General features: G+C 45.1%; 1 protein-coding gene across 5 annotated transcripts in view; it reads left to right on the plus strand.

The window, feature by feature from the left end:
- The window catches only part of FGF13 (fibroblast growth factor 13), a 433,315-nt gene extending 422,908 nt beyond the window's left edge, over nt 1-10,407 (plus strand). For all 5 annotated transcript variants that reach the window (XM_054169376.1, XM_009904274.2, XM_009904276.2 and 2 more), the window contains 2 exons: nt 8,394-8,592; nt 9,833-10,407. In XM_054169376.1, the coding sequence (XP_054025351.1) occupies nt 8,394-8,592; nt 9,833-9,969 (336 nt within the window). In that variant the 3' untranslated portion in view covers nt 9,970-10,407. The remainder of the gene's footprint in view (nt 1-8,393; nt 8,593-9,832) is intronic.
- The last annotated feature ends 417 nt before the right edge of the window (nt 10,408-10,824 follow it).

Consider the following 10,824-nt stretch of genomic DNA (forward strand, 5'->3'; position numbering starts at 1 on the left):
ATTGTAAGCCATTGGAATGGGCTGCCCAGGGAGGTGGTGGAGTCCCCATCCCTGGAGGTGTTCAAGAGGGGATTGGACATGGCACTTGGTGCCATGGTCCAGTCATGAGGTCTGTGGTAACAGGTTGGACTTGATGATCTTTGAGGTCTCTTCCAGCCTTTTTGATTCTGTGATTCTGACTCAGCAGTAGTTCGTTGTTTTAGCAGCAGTTAGTTCAGCTGTAAGGCACCTCTTGAGAATTTTCTACTATGCTGAAGAAGAGGAGGCTGAGGGTAGACCTTTTTCCTCTCCTCAGCTCCTTAAAGGACTTTAGGGTGAGGTGAGTGTTGGTCTCTTCTTCCAAGTAACAAGTAATAGTACAAGAGGAAATGGCCTCAAGTTGCACCAAGGGAGGTTTAGGTTGGATATTAGGAAAAATGTCTTTCCTGGAAGAGTGGTCAGGCATTGGGATAGGTTGCTCAGGGAGGTGGCAAAGTCGCCATCATTGTCAAAAATACATGTAGACATGGTGTAGTGGGCACAGTGGTGTTGGGCTGACATTTGGACTTGATCTTAGAGGTCTTTTCCAGCCTTAATGACTCTCTGGTTCTGTGGTGTCTATGAGGACTGAGCCTGTCTTCAAAAGCCCACACAGCTTTTTGAGGAGCATATGTTTTGCTGTGACTGGCAGCTGTTGTACACAGTCACCATTCTGTTTAGTGGTGGACTAGGCAGTGCTGGGATAACAGCTGGACTTGATCATCTTCAAAGTCTTTTCCAACCTAAAGGTTTCTATGATTTTCATGGTCAGTCATCCTGATTACAGTCCTACAAGACCTTTACATACCTATTGTGGGTTGCATCCACTGAAAACACTGAGATTCCTCAAAATGGATAAATCTCATCAAAAGGGACAATATTGTGGGATTGGAACCAATCTGGGGGAACTGTAATTTGTCCAATCCAGAATAAAAAGCTTCAAGATAATGTTAAGTTTCCATTCCAATGGCAAAGAGCTTTTGGTGGCTTCACAAAATACTGGCTTGTGTAGAGAGCCTTCTCACAAGTGGTGATCTAAAAGCTGTTATTTCTGACGGTGTTGATGTTGAAGTATTCAAGTCTTGTGCTGTTGATATCGCTGCACATTACAGGCAGATGATCCAGAGGATGCACCCTGAAACTTCACATGCCAAGATGAAGAAAATCAATCTCTGTTAATAAAAAAAGGCAGGCTCAGTGACGCAGAAAATCACTACTCTGGAGTCTTATAGGGGGCTCCTTCAAAAAGTCATGATTAAAGAGTGGAATCCTGAGCTACATTATAGCCCTGAAAGAAATCAGGATATGGAGGGGGGAAGCAAAAATCCAATTTTCATTAGGTGGAGAAAACAGAGAACAAATCCCACAAGATAAGGCATTGATCACATGCAACATGATTATATTCTCAATATATATGAACATTTTCCAAGTTTCCCAAGCACTCCATACTTTCCCCAAATACTTTTAAAAGTTCTCTCTTTTATTCCTTCTTGTTTGCTCATTCATGCCCCTAGCACTAAATAAAATTTCTGATTATTGTGGCCAACTGCATCAGGTTAACTGCAGGTCATTTAGCCTGTAATGATATGTGGACATTAACAAACTCAGGACTGACCTAATCACAGAATTGTTAGGGTTGGAAGGGACCTCAAGGATCAGCCAGTTCCAACCCCCCTGCCAGGGCAAGGGACGCCTCACACTACAGCAGGTTGCTCACAGCCACATCCAGCCTGGCTGTAAACACCTCCAGGCAGGAGGCTTCCACCACCTCCCTGGGCAACCTGTGCCAGTCTCTCACCACCCTCATGGGGAACAACTTCTTCCTAACATCCAATCTCAATCTACCCATTTCTAGTTTTGTTCCATTCTCCCCAGTCCTATCACTCCCTGACACCCTCAAAAGTCCCTCCCCAGCTTTCATATAGCCGCCTTCAGATACTGGAAGGCCATAATAAGGTCTCCTTGGAGCCTTGTCTTCTGCAGATTGGACAATCCCAACTCCCTCAGTCCGTCCTCATAGGAGAGGTGCTCCAGCCCTCTGATCACCCTCATGGCCCTTCTCTGGACACAATGACTTCAAATTGCTACTCTGTGAAGTATAGCCCCTGCTGATGGTATCCATGATGCAAACAGAGTATGGAATAAATAGAAAGCAAACCCCTTTGTCCTCCTTATGTGCACTGTGCCTGCAGCTGTCCTGATGAGAGGCATCTGTAAAGACAGAAACTTGAAGACCAAGTCCTAAATATTTGCCTTAAAAGCCAATTTCCCATTTTCTATGTGGGGTGTGAATTTCTGTCTCTCAGTCATTTGGGGGGTAATTAATCACAGAGTGTTAGGGGCTGGAAGGGACCTCGAAAGCTCATCCAGTCCAACCCCCCTGCCAGTGCAGGATCATCTATACCAGGTCACACAGGAAAGCATCCAGGTGGGTTGTGAATGTCTCCAGAGAGGGAGACTCCACAACCCCCCTGAGCAGCCCTGTATATGTTCAGTCCTGTAGTGTAGGTGGAGGTGATGGCTGATAATTTCATAGAATCATAGAATCAACAAGGTTGGAAAAGACCTCAAAGATCATCAAGTCCAACCTGTCACCCAACACCTCATGACTACTAAACCATGGCATCAAGTGCCACATCCAGTCCCCCCTTGAACACCTCCAGGGATGGTGACATAGATTCAATAAGGTTGGAAAAGACCTTTAAGATCATCAAGTCCAACCTGTCACCCCAGACCTCATGATTACTAAACCACGGCACCAAGTGCCATGTCCAATCCCCTCTTGAACACCTCCAGGGACGGTGACGTAGAATCATAGAATCAATAAGGCTGGGAAAGACCTCAAAGATCATCAGGTCCAATGCACTTTAGCTTGAAACACAACTTTTGGACAGTTAGAGCAGAGAGCATTGCAGCTTTTACATTAACATAGCCTTCATCCTTAGCATACCTGTAATGCAAGTATCTGAATGGAGGAGACCGGATTATTTTAGATATAATCTAGTCAGCTGCCTGGAAATACAGCCACTCCAAGCGCAGGCTTCAAGGCCTCTTCCCCCTATTAGCATACATCAAATTATTATCTGCTTTATAAAAAAAAATATTTTCCACATCTTTAATGCAGCTGCAGATCTATTCATGAAGGAACGTTTCAGTACTTCAGCTGATCAGCTCAAAACCAAGCAGCAGCTTCTGACAGTTCATCTTCTTGCTTACTTAAGCATGGCTGAGTCATGACTGCACGAATCCAGCGTTGCCTTTAAGTCTTCTATATTCATTCATTCATTGTGAGGGTGCCTGTGTGAGGGGCTTAGGTGAGTGCAGTTCACTGTCATGTAGCTGCCATCATCCCTGACTTCTGAGGCGGGCTGAGGCTGAGATAGTTTTACACAAATACCTCTTTCTCATCTGGTTTGTGTAGCAATATACTTGTAGCACTGCATTTCTTCAAACCCATTTGAATCATTTTCACTGCAAAGATGGAATGGAATGGAATGGAATGGAATGGAATGGAATGGAATGGAATGGAATGAAGTGGAGTGGAATGGAATGGAATAGAATAGAATAGAATAGAATAGAATAGAATAGAATAGAATAGAATAGAATAGAATAGAATAGAATAGAATAGAATAGAATAGAATAGAATAGAATAGAATAGAATAGAATTGAATTGAATTAGAATAGACCAGACCAGACCAGGTTGGAAGAGACCTTTGAGATCATCGAGTCCAACCTCTCACCCAACACCATCTAATAGAATAGAATAGAATAGAATAGAATAGAATAGAATAGAATAGAATAGAATCAACTAAACCATGGCACCAAGCACCCCATCCAGCCTCTTCCTAAACACCTCCAGGGATGGTGACTCCACCACCTCCCTGGGCAGCCCATTCCAATGGCCAATCTCTCTTTCTGTGAAGAACTTCCTACCATCTAGCCTAAACCTCCCCTGGTGCAGCTTGAGACTGTGTCCTCTTGTTCTGGTGCTGGTGGACCAGATGGACAAAGAGGAAGTCTGGGAGGCAGGGGGGAAACTCAACACTTAATTATATATATCAATTTTCAGTAAGATTGATTCTATGAGCTGGAAAAGATCAGTTTTAATCGGGGGACTCCACCCTCTCCTAACTTTACCTTGGCCTTCCTTGGTAAATTATTAAAGAGTTTGCCAGCAAAGATAATAATGACCAATTTGTACTTGCTGCTCTGCACTGTACTTTGAACTGATGTGCTAATAGAAGTCCTGTCCATACCCAGCTGGGTTGGCACATGGACTCACCAATCTCAGAAAAGTACATTTTAATTGCAGTGCCCCCAGATCAGGAGCACATGTGCTAGCATTCCTCATTCAGAGCTTCCCTCTGCAGTTCTCCTTGGGTTGGTTTATTTTTTAGTGAGTAGGTAAGACACACATGGGTTAAACTAAAGGCAAGTGATGGATGGCTACAGGCTCTTGCAAAAGGTAAGCAGCTGTTTAGCATTCAGGAGCAAGCAAAGCACTTCAGCTTCTGCAAACAGCTCGTGTGGGATCTACTTTTATTTGGCAAAGAGGATTCTTTTCCCACTGTGCAGCACCTTCTGAAGCTGCAGCTGTAGCCAAGGAATTGAGCAGATGTCAGTCAAGATAGAGGGGCATGATTCTATGCCAAGCCAGGCAGGTGAATGAGGTGGTTGCTTTTGTGCTGGAGTTTGTTGTTGCAACTGAGTAAATTCTAGGGAGGTGTGCTTTGTTTCTGTGTCCTGCTGTTTGTGGTGAGAAATCACCACTGTAGTACTTACTGCTGAATCACAGCTCCAGGGAGGGGATCACTGTCTGTGATGCTCATGGGGATGGCTGTCAGGCTGGGTTGCACAACCAGACCAGTGTCTGCATGGGCTCAGCTGCCAACTCAGAGAGTAAAATCAGAGGTGAAGAAGCTTTTCAGTGTCTTTCTGTCTCCTACCCCAGTTCCTACCCCTCTCTTTCAAGGAAATCTGCAGGCTGTTGGCTCCTGCTGCTCATTCAGAGGTTAACTTGCTTCCTAAGAGAGCCAGAGTAAATGTTATGGTTCTGTTTGCAATCTGACCCTCTGTCTCTGTGTACAAGCAAGCCTTTTGTACCCAAAACAGCTCCAAATTACTGTACATAACCCCAAATCTTCCGATGGGAGCACTGTGGCTTTCCATTTTCCTGCTAATTGGCTGATGCACTTGCAGTGGTCTTTGTTAACGTGGCTGGTGCTAGGCAGGGAACAGTGAGGGAAGGCTTTTACTTAGGAGTTTTGCAAAAATGCAGTGGCTGTCCCAATTTGACAGCAATTGAAACCAATTGTCAATTAACTAAATAGCAGCCAATTAGCTTGAAGAAGGAAAAAAAAAAGGGGGGGGGGGGAAGAAAATTGCTTGCTTCACATTCTGTGCTGAAGCAAACACCAGCTAGAAGATGGGAGCTGTTTTCTTTCTCTCCCACAAGAAGACAAAATGGCAAAAGATGTGCAGAAAATGTGCAGTTGGCTTGGTTGGGTTTTTTGTGTTGTTTTTTTTTAATACCATCTTTTTCTTGCCCAAGAATACTCAAGAAATGAGATAAGAACATCTTCAGCTCCTGAGACATTTAATTTCCTTTCACTTTTAGTGGTGTGGGTTTTTTTTAATAGAGATTACAATCATTATGCAAGCACAAATTTTCTTCCTTTCTCTCATGCTGCCATAGGATGCTTGAAGCACAAAGGCAGCTGCTCTGAAGCTGGCTGCCTTCACAAGGCAAGACCAGCAGACAGTTTGCTGCTGCATGCTGTGATTAGACAGGATTGAGATATTAACACCACCAAGCCAAGCCCTCCCTCTTTCATATTTTGTGGGCTTTAACAGGTTCAGAGGTGAGATGTTGTCAGAAATTGTAGTGTTAAAAAACCTGAAGCACAGAGAGGCCTTAGGAAGCAGCTCAGTCAGGACCTCCAAGATCCATGCTTCATATCTCTATCCTTTCTTGAACCTGGGCAATAGTGCCCAAAAGGTTTTAGAATCAAAGAATCGTTTTGGTTGGAAAACACCTCTAAAGTCATGGAGTGCAACCACCATGACCACTAAACCATCTCCCAAAGGGCCATGCCTATATGTTTTTTAAACACCTCCAGGGATGGATTCCACCACTTCCCTGAGCAGCCTGTTCAAAGCCTGACCAATCTTTCAGGAAACAAAGTTTTCCTAAGATCCAACCTAAACCTCCCATGCTGCAACTTGAGGCCATTTCCTCTCATTCTATCACTTGTTACTAGCGAGAAGAAACCAACACTCACCTGGCTCCAACCTCCTTTCAGGTAGCTGTAGAGAGCAGTGAGGTCTCCCCTCAGCTGCTTCTTCTCCAGACTAAACCCCAGTTCCCTCAGCTGCTTCTCACCAGCCCTGTTCTCAAGGTCCTTCACCAGCTTTATTGCCCTTCTCTGGATATGCTCCATCACCTCAATGTCTTGCTTGTAGTGTGGGGCCCAAAACTGAACCCAGTATTCAAGATGCAGCCTCACCAGTGTTGAGTATGGGGATAATTTCCCTGGTCCTGCTGGTCACACTGTTCCTGATCCCAGCCACGATGCTGTTGGCCTTCTTGCCTGCCTGAGCACATTATTGGCTCATGTTCAACCATCTTTCAACCCGCAGTCTCAGGTCCTGTCCTTGATTCAGTCAAGACCACTGCACAGGGAAAGCCAGCCACACTGATGGCAAGAGGAAAAATGCCCCATCCTGGTCTTTGCTCTTTGCTTTCACTGTTAGCTCAATACCATCTCCCCAAAAGAAGCTGTGCAATTGCACATGAAGACTGCAGCCCCATTCTCTAGGCTCTCAGCTGTACTACAGCCCTAGAGCAGAGGCTAATGTCTGCAGTGAGCCTCTGACAGCTGCACTTTCAGGGAATGATACACTGGGCAGAGAAAGAGCATGGATTAGACCAAAAGGGCAGCTGCCACGGGCTAAGTTAATGTTGCTGGCTTAGTAAGGCACTCCTGGCATCTTGGCTTTGAATTTTGATTGCACTTTCCACATAAACAGTTAAAGCCAGGAGTGAATGCACAAAGGCATTATGTGGCCTCACTTCTCACCCGTGGGGCTGGACCACAGCCGGTCCCTTGGGGTTGGCACCAGGGCTGCCTCTGCCTAATATCCATTAGCTGCACTGATCAATAATTCTTCATTTAGACTTTCAACTCGTCGTTCAGAACTATATGCTTGTGCTGCTCTGAGCTGCTCCCAGCATCATTTCACAGCTTCCCAACTGTGTTACTCTTTTAGAATAGAATAGAATAGAATAGAATAGAACAGAATAGAATTAACCAGGTTGGAAGAGGCCTTTGAGATAGAGTCCAACCTACCATCCAACACTATCTAACCAACTAAACCATGGCACCAAGCACCCCATCCAGTCTCTTCCTAAACACTTCCAATGGTGGTGACTCCACCACCTCCCTGGGCAGCACATCCCAATGGCCAATCTCTCTTTCTACAAAGAACTTTTTCCTAACACCCAGCCTAAACCTCCCCTGGCACAGCTTGAAACTGTGTCCTCTTGTTCTGGTGCTGGTTGCCTGGGAGATCAGCCCCCACCTGTCTGCAACCTCCCTTCAGGTAGTTTGTGGAGAGCAAGAAGGTCTCCCCTGAACCTCCTCTTCTCCAGGCTAAGCAACCGCAACTCCCTCAGCCTCTCCTCACAGGGCTGTGCTCCAGACCCCTCCCCAGCTTTGTTGCCCTTCTCTGGACACCTTCCAGCATCTCGACATCTTTCCTAAACTGAGTGGCCCAGAACTGGACACAGGACTCAAGGTGTGGCCTAACCAGTGCTGAGTACAGGGCAGAATGACCTCCCTGCTTCTGCTGGCCACACTATTCTTGATGCAGGCCAGGATGCCATTGGCCTTCTTGGCCCCCTGGGCACACTGCTGGCTCCTGTTCATCTGGCTATCAACCAGTACCCCCAGGTCCCTTTCTGCCTGGCCACTCTCCAGCCACTCTGACCCCAGCCTGTAGCACTGCCTGGGCTTGTAGTGGCCAATGTGCAGAACCTGGCACTTAGATGTATTAAATCACATGCTCTTGGACTCTGCTCATCTGTCCAGCCTGTCAAGGTCCCTCTGCAGAGTTCTCCTACCCTCTAACAGACCAACTCCTGCCCCCAGCTTGGTGTCATCTGCAAACTTAGTGGTGATGGACTCAGTCCCCTCATCCAGGTCATCGATAAAGATATTAAAGAGCTTCCTAGTGGGACAGCGGAGGGTGAGAGGTTTGTCTTGTAAGTGTGGGGAAAGCAATGAATATTGGATGCTTTCTTTTTTTCTTTTCTTTTCTTCCTCCATTAACTGATGTGAGATTCAGCACTGCACCCTATTGATCTGTTCTTACAGGAACATTTTACACCTGAATGCAAGTTCAAAGAATCAGTATTTGAAAACTACTATGTGACGTATTCTTCAATGATCTACAGACAGCAGCAGTCTGGCCGGGGCTGGTATTTGGGTCTTAACAAAGAAGGAGAGATAATGAAAGGAAACCACGTCAAGAAAAATAAACCTGCAGCACACTTTCTTCCCAAACCATTAAAAGGTAATTTCTTGGCTTTGCTCCATCTATCTGAACTGCTATTATCTCGTGGCAGAGGGGTTTAATTGCTCTGCATGCATATTTGAAGGGTTCAGCTACTTCCAGAGCAGGAGGACGATGTTCTGTAGCACACCTTGAATCTTAACCAGAGCTGCTTTTTTAAAGGTTTCTTTCTTCTAACCTTACCTCTATATTTCTCTAATCAAGTCAAATACATGTATTGGGTTCTTTGTGCCCAAAGGCCACAGTGCCTCTGTAACAGGTAACTAAGGCTCTGCCTGGAATGGCCCAAACATCTGCTCACAGGCCATTAGTGACTTGCTGTACAACATGTCAGTCTGTGCTTTGGGTCACTGGATGTTTGTCTGGTTTTGCCTGGGATTAGAGCTCTAATGGGCCATGCTTATTAAACCACAGTTCATGTGGCATCAGCATATGACATTGAATGCATTAATGCACATGGCACATCCACACCACTGAGTATGAAAAGCCAGGATGTACACTCAGCCCAGTTAACTGCAGGATCTGAATCAGGGCTGTGGTCAAACCTGGCTCCCTCTTTGGTCAGTGCAGAAAGAGCTGATGTATGGAGTTGCTCCTTTTCTCCAGAGGAACTAGCTTCTACATGCACCTTTCTTAGGAGGTTATGCTCTTAGGTAGCCCCTAATGCACCTTCCACAACAGGTTATGCTCTTAGGTAGCCTTTTAGGGCAGTGTCACTCTGAAATCAGGCATGAAATCAGGCACAGCCCCAGGTAGATGCTGGACTAGTTTGGCAGTCTACATTTAGGACTAGGTGTTAGGCAACTGATGTCAAGGCTGATCCTCAGTAAAGTGTGTGAAAACAAAGGAATCAGAAGACTGAAAATCCATTTTTGCACCCCACCTACTCAAGGTACATGTACAGGTGAGAGGTCAGATCACAGCTGTTAAGAGTGCTGCTTCAGCACCAATAAGCAAATGTTGGTTAATAGCAGCCTAGGTCTGTCTTGCACACTTTTGTAAGTACAGTGAGTAGGTGGGAGAGGGGAGGGAGCTGTGGTTTTTCCCTTCACTAAAATGTCATTCCCTTTAAGAGGACCTCAGAGGCTCTTAGGGAGTGTTGGAAATGGAAGGGGTCTCTTTGCCATGTTTCTGCCATTCACTCCTTGCACTGCCTGTTGCTGAATGGAAAATCCCAGCACCAACAGACTGAGTAACCCCCAATGCCTGCTGACTGTGCTGCCTCTCTTTTGCTTTGCAGTGGCCATGTACAAAGAGCCTTCTCTCCACGATCTCACAGAGTTCTCAAGATCTGGAAGTGGGACCCCAACAAAGAGCAGAAGTGTTTCAGGAGTGCTAAATGGGGGTAAATCCATGAGCCAAAATGAGTCAACGTAGCCAGGTTCAGGCAAGCCAAGTGCTCTCTAAACAGAACCTTACCTCTGGATGCAGTTGAATTCTTACTAGCAGTCTTTCATCCAAACGTTCAATTGCCCAGGACAAGCCAACCGAACTTGCATAGGTCACTCGTTTATCAACCATTAGATCTTCTGGGTGTCAAAGGATATACCCCAATAATGTAGAATATGCTTGTGCATATCACAAGGCACTTGGATAGCCAACAACCATTAACTGTGGAATAAATCTTGGAGAAGAAAAGTCCAGCTCTTTCTCTCTCCCTCTCTCTCTCCTTATCTCTCTCTCTTTCTCTCTTTCTCTCCTCTATGCTTTGTGGAATACGAAACAAACAAACAAAACAAAAACCATTTCACAGCATTCACTGCTGATAAGAATTTTGCTTTCCAACTCAGAAAGAAACAAAACAAACAAACAACCCCCACCCCCCAAAAAAGACCACTTTTGCTCTTCCAAGGAAATTTTAACGCTTGTAATGTTTTATAGGGGCAAACAAACAAAGGGAAAACAAACAAACAGATGTGTAAACTCTGTTGTTTCCTTGGCTTACAGTTTTATATCTAAGGCTTGGTTAAAAAAAAAAAACAAAAAAACAAAATGTATCCTTTAATTTGGAACAGTGCAACTTCTTTTTTTTGGTTTCTGAACTCCAATGGGTCTTTGAAAGCTATGTCTTTAAAAGAAATAATGGCAAGAGAAAGAAAAAACAACAAACAAAGACATAAAAATCAGGGTTGGAACTGAGAGTTGGCGTCTCAGGCTCAAGCAAAACAGTGTTCTTGTGGTTTTAAACACAACAAAATAGAAATTTTTATAGATTTGTAGCTTCTGGTAACG

The sequence above is a fragment of the Dryobates pubescens genome, chromosome 18 (assembly GCF_014839835.1).
Source record: "Dryobates pubescens isolate bDryPub1 chromosome 18, bDryPub1.pri, whole genome shotgun sequence".
In the NCBI taxonomy this organism is placed as follows: domain Eukaryota; kingdom Metazoa; phylum Chordata; class Aves; order Piciformes; family Picidae; genus Dryobates; species Dryobates pubescens.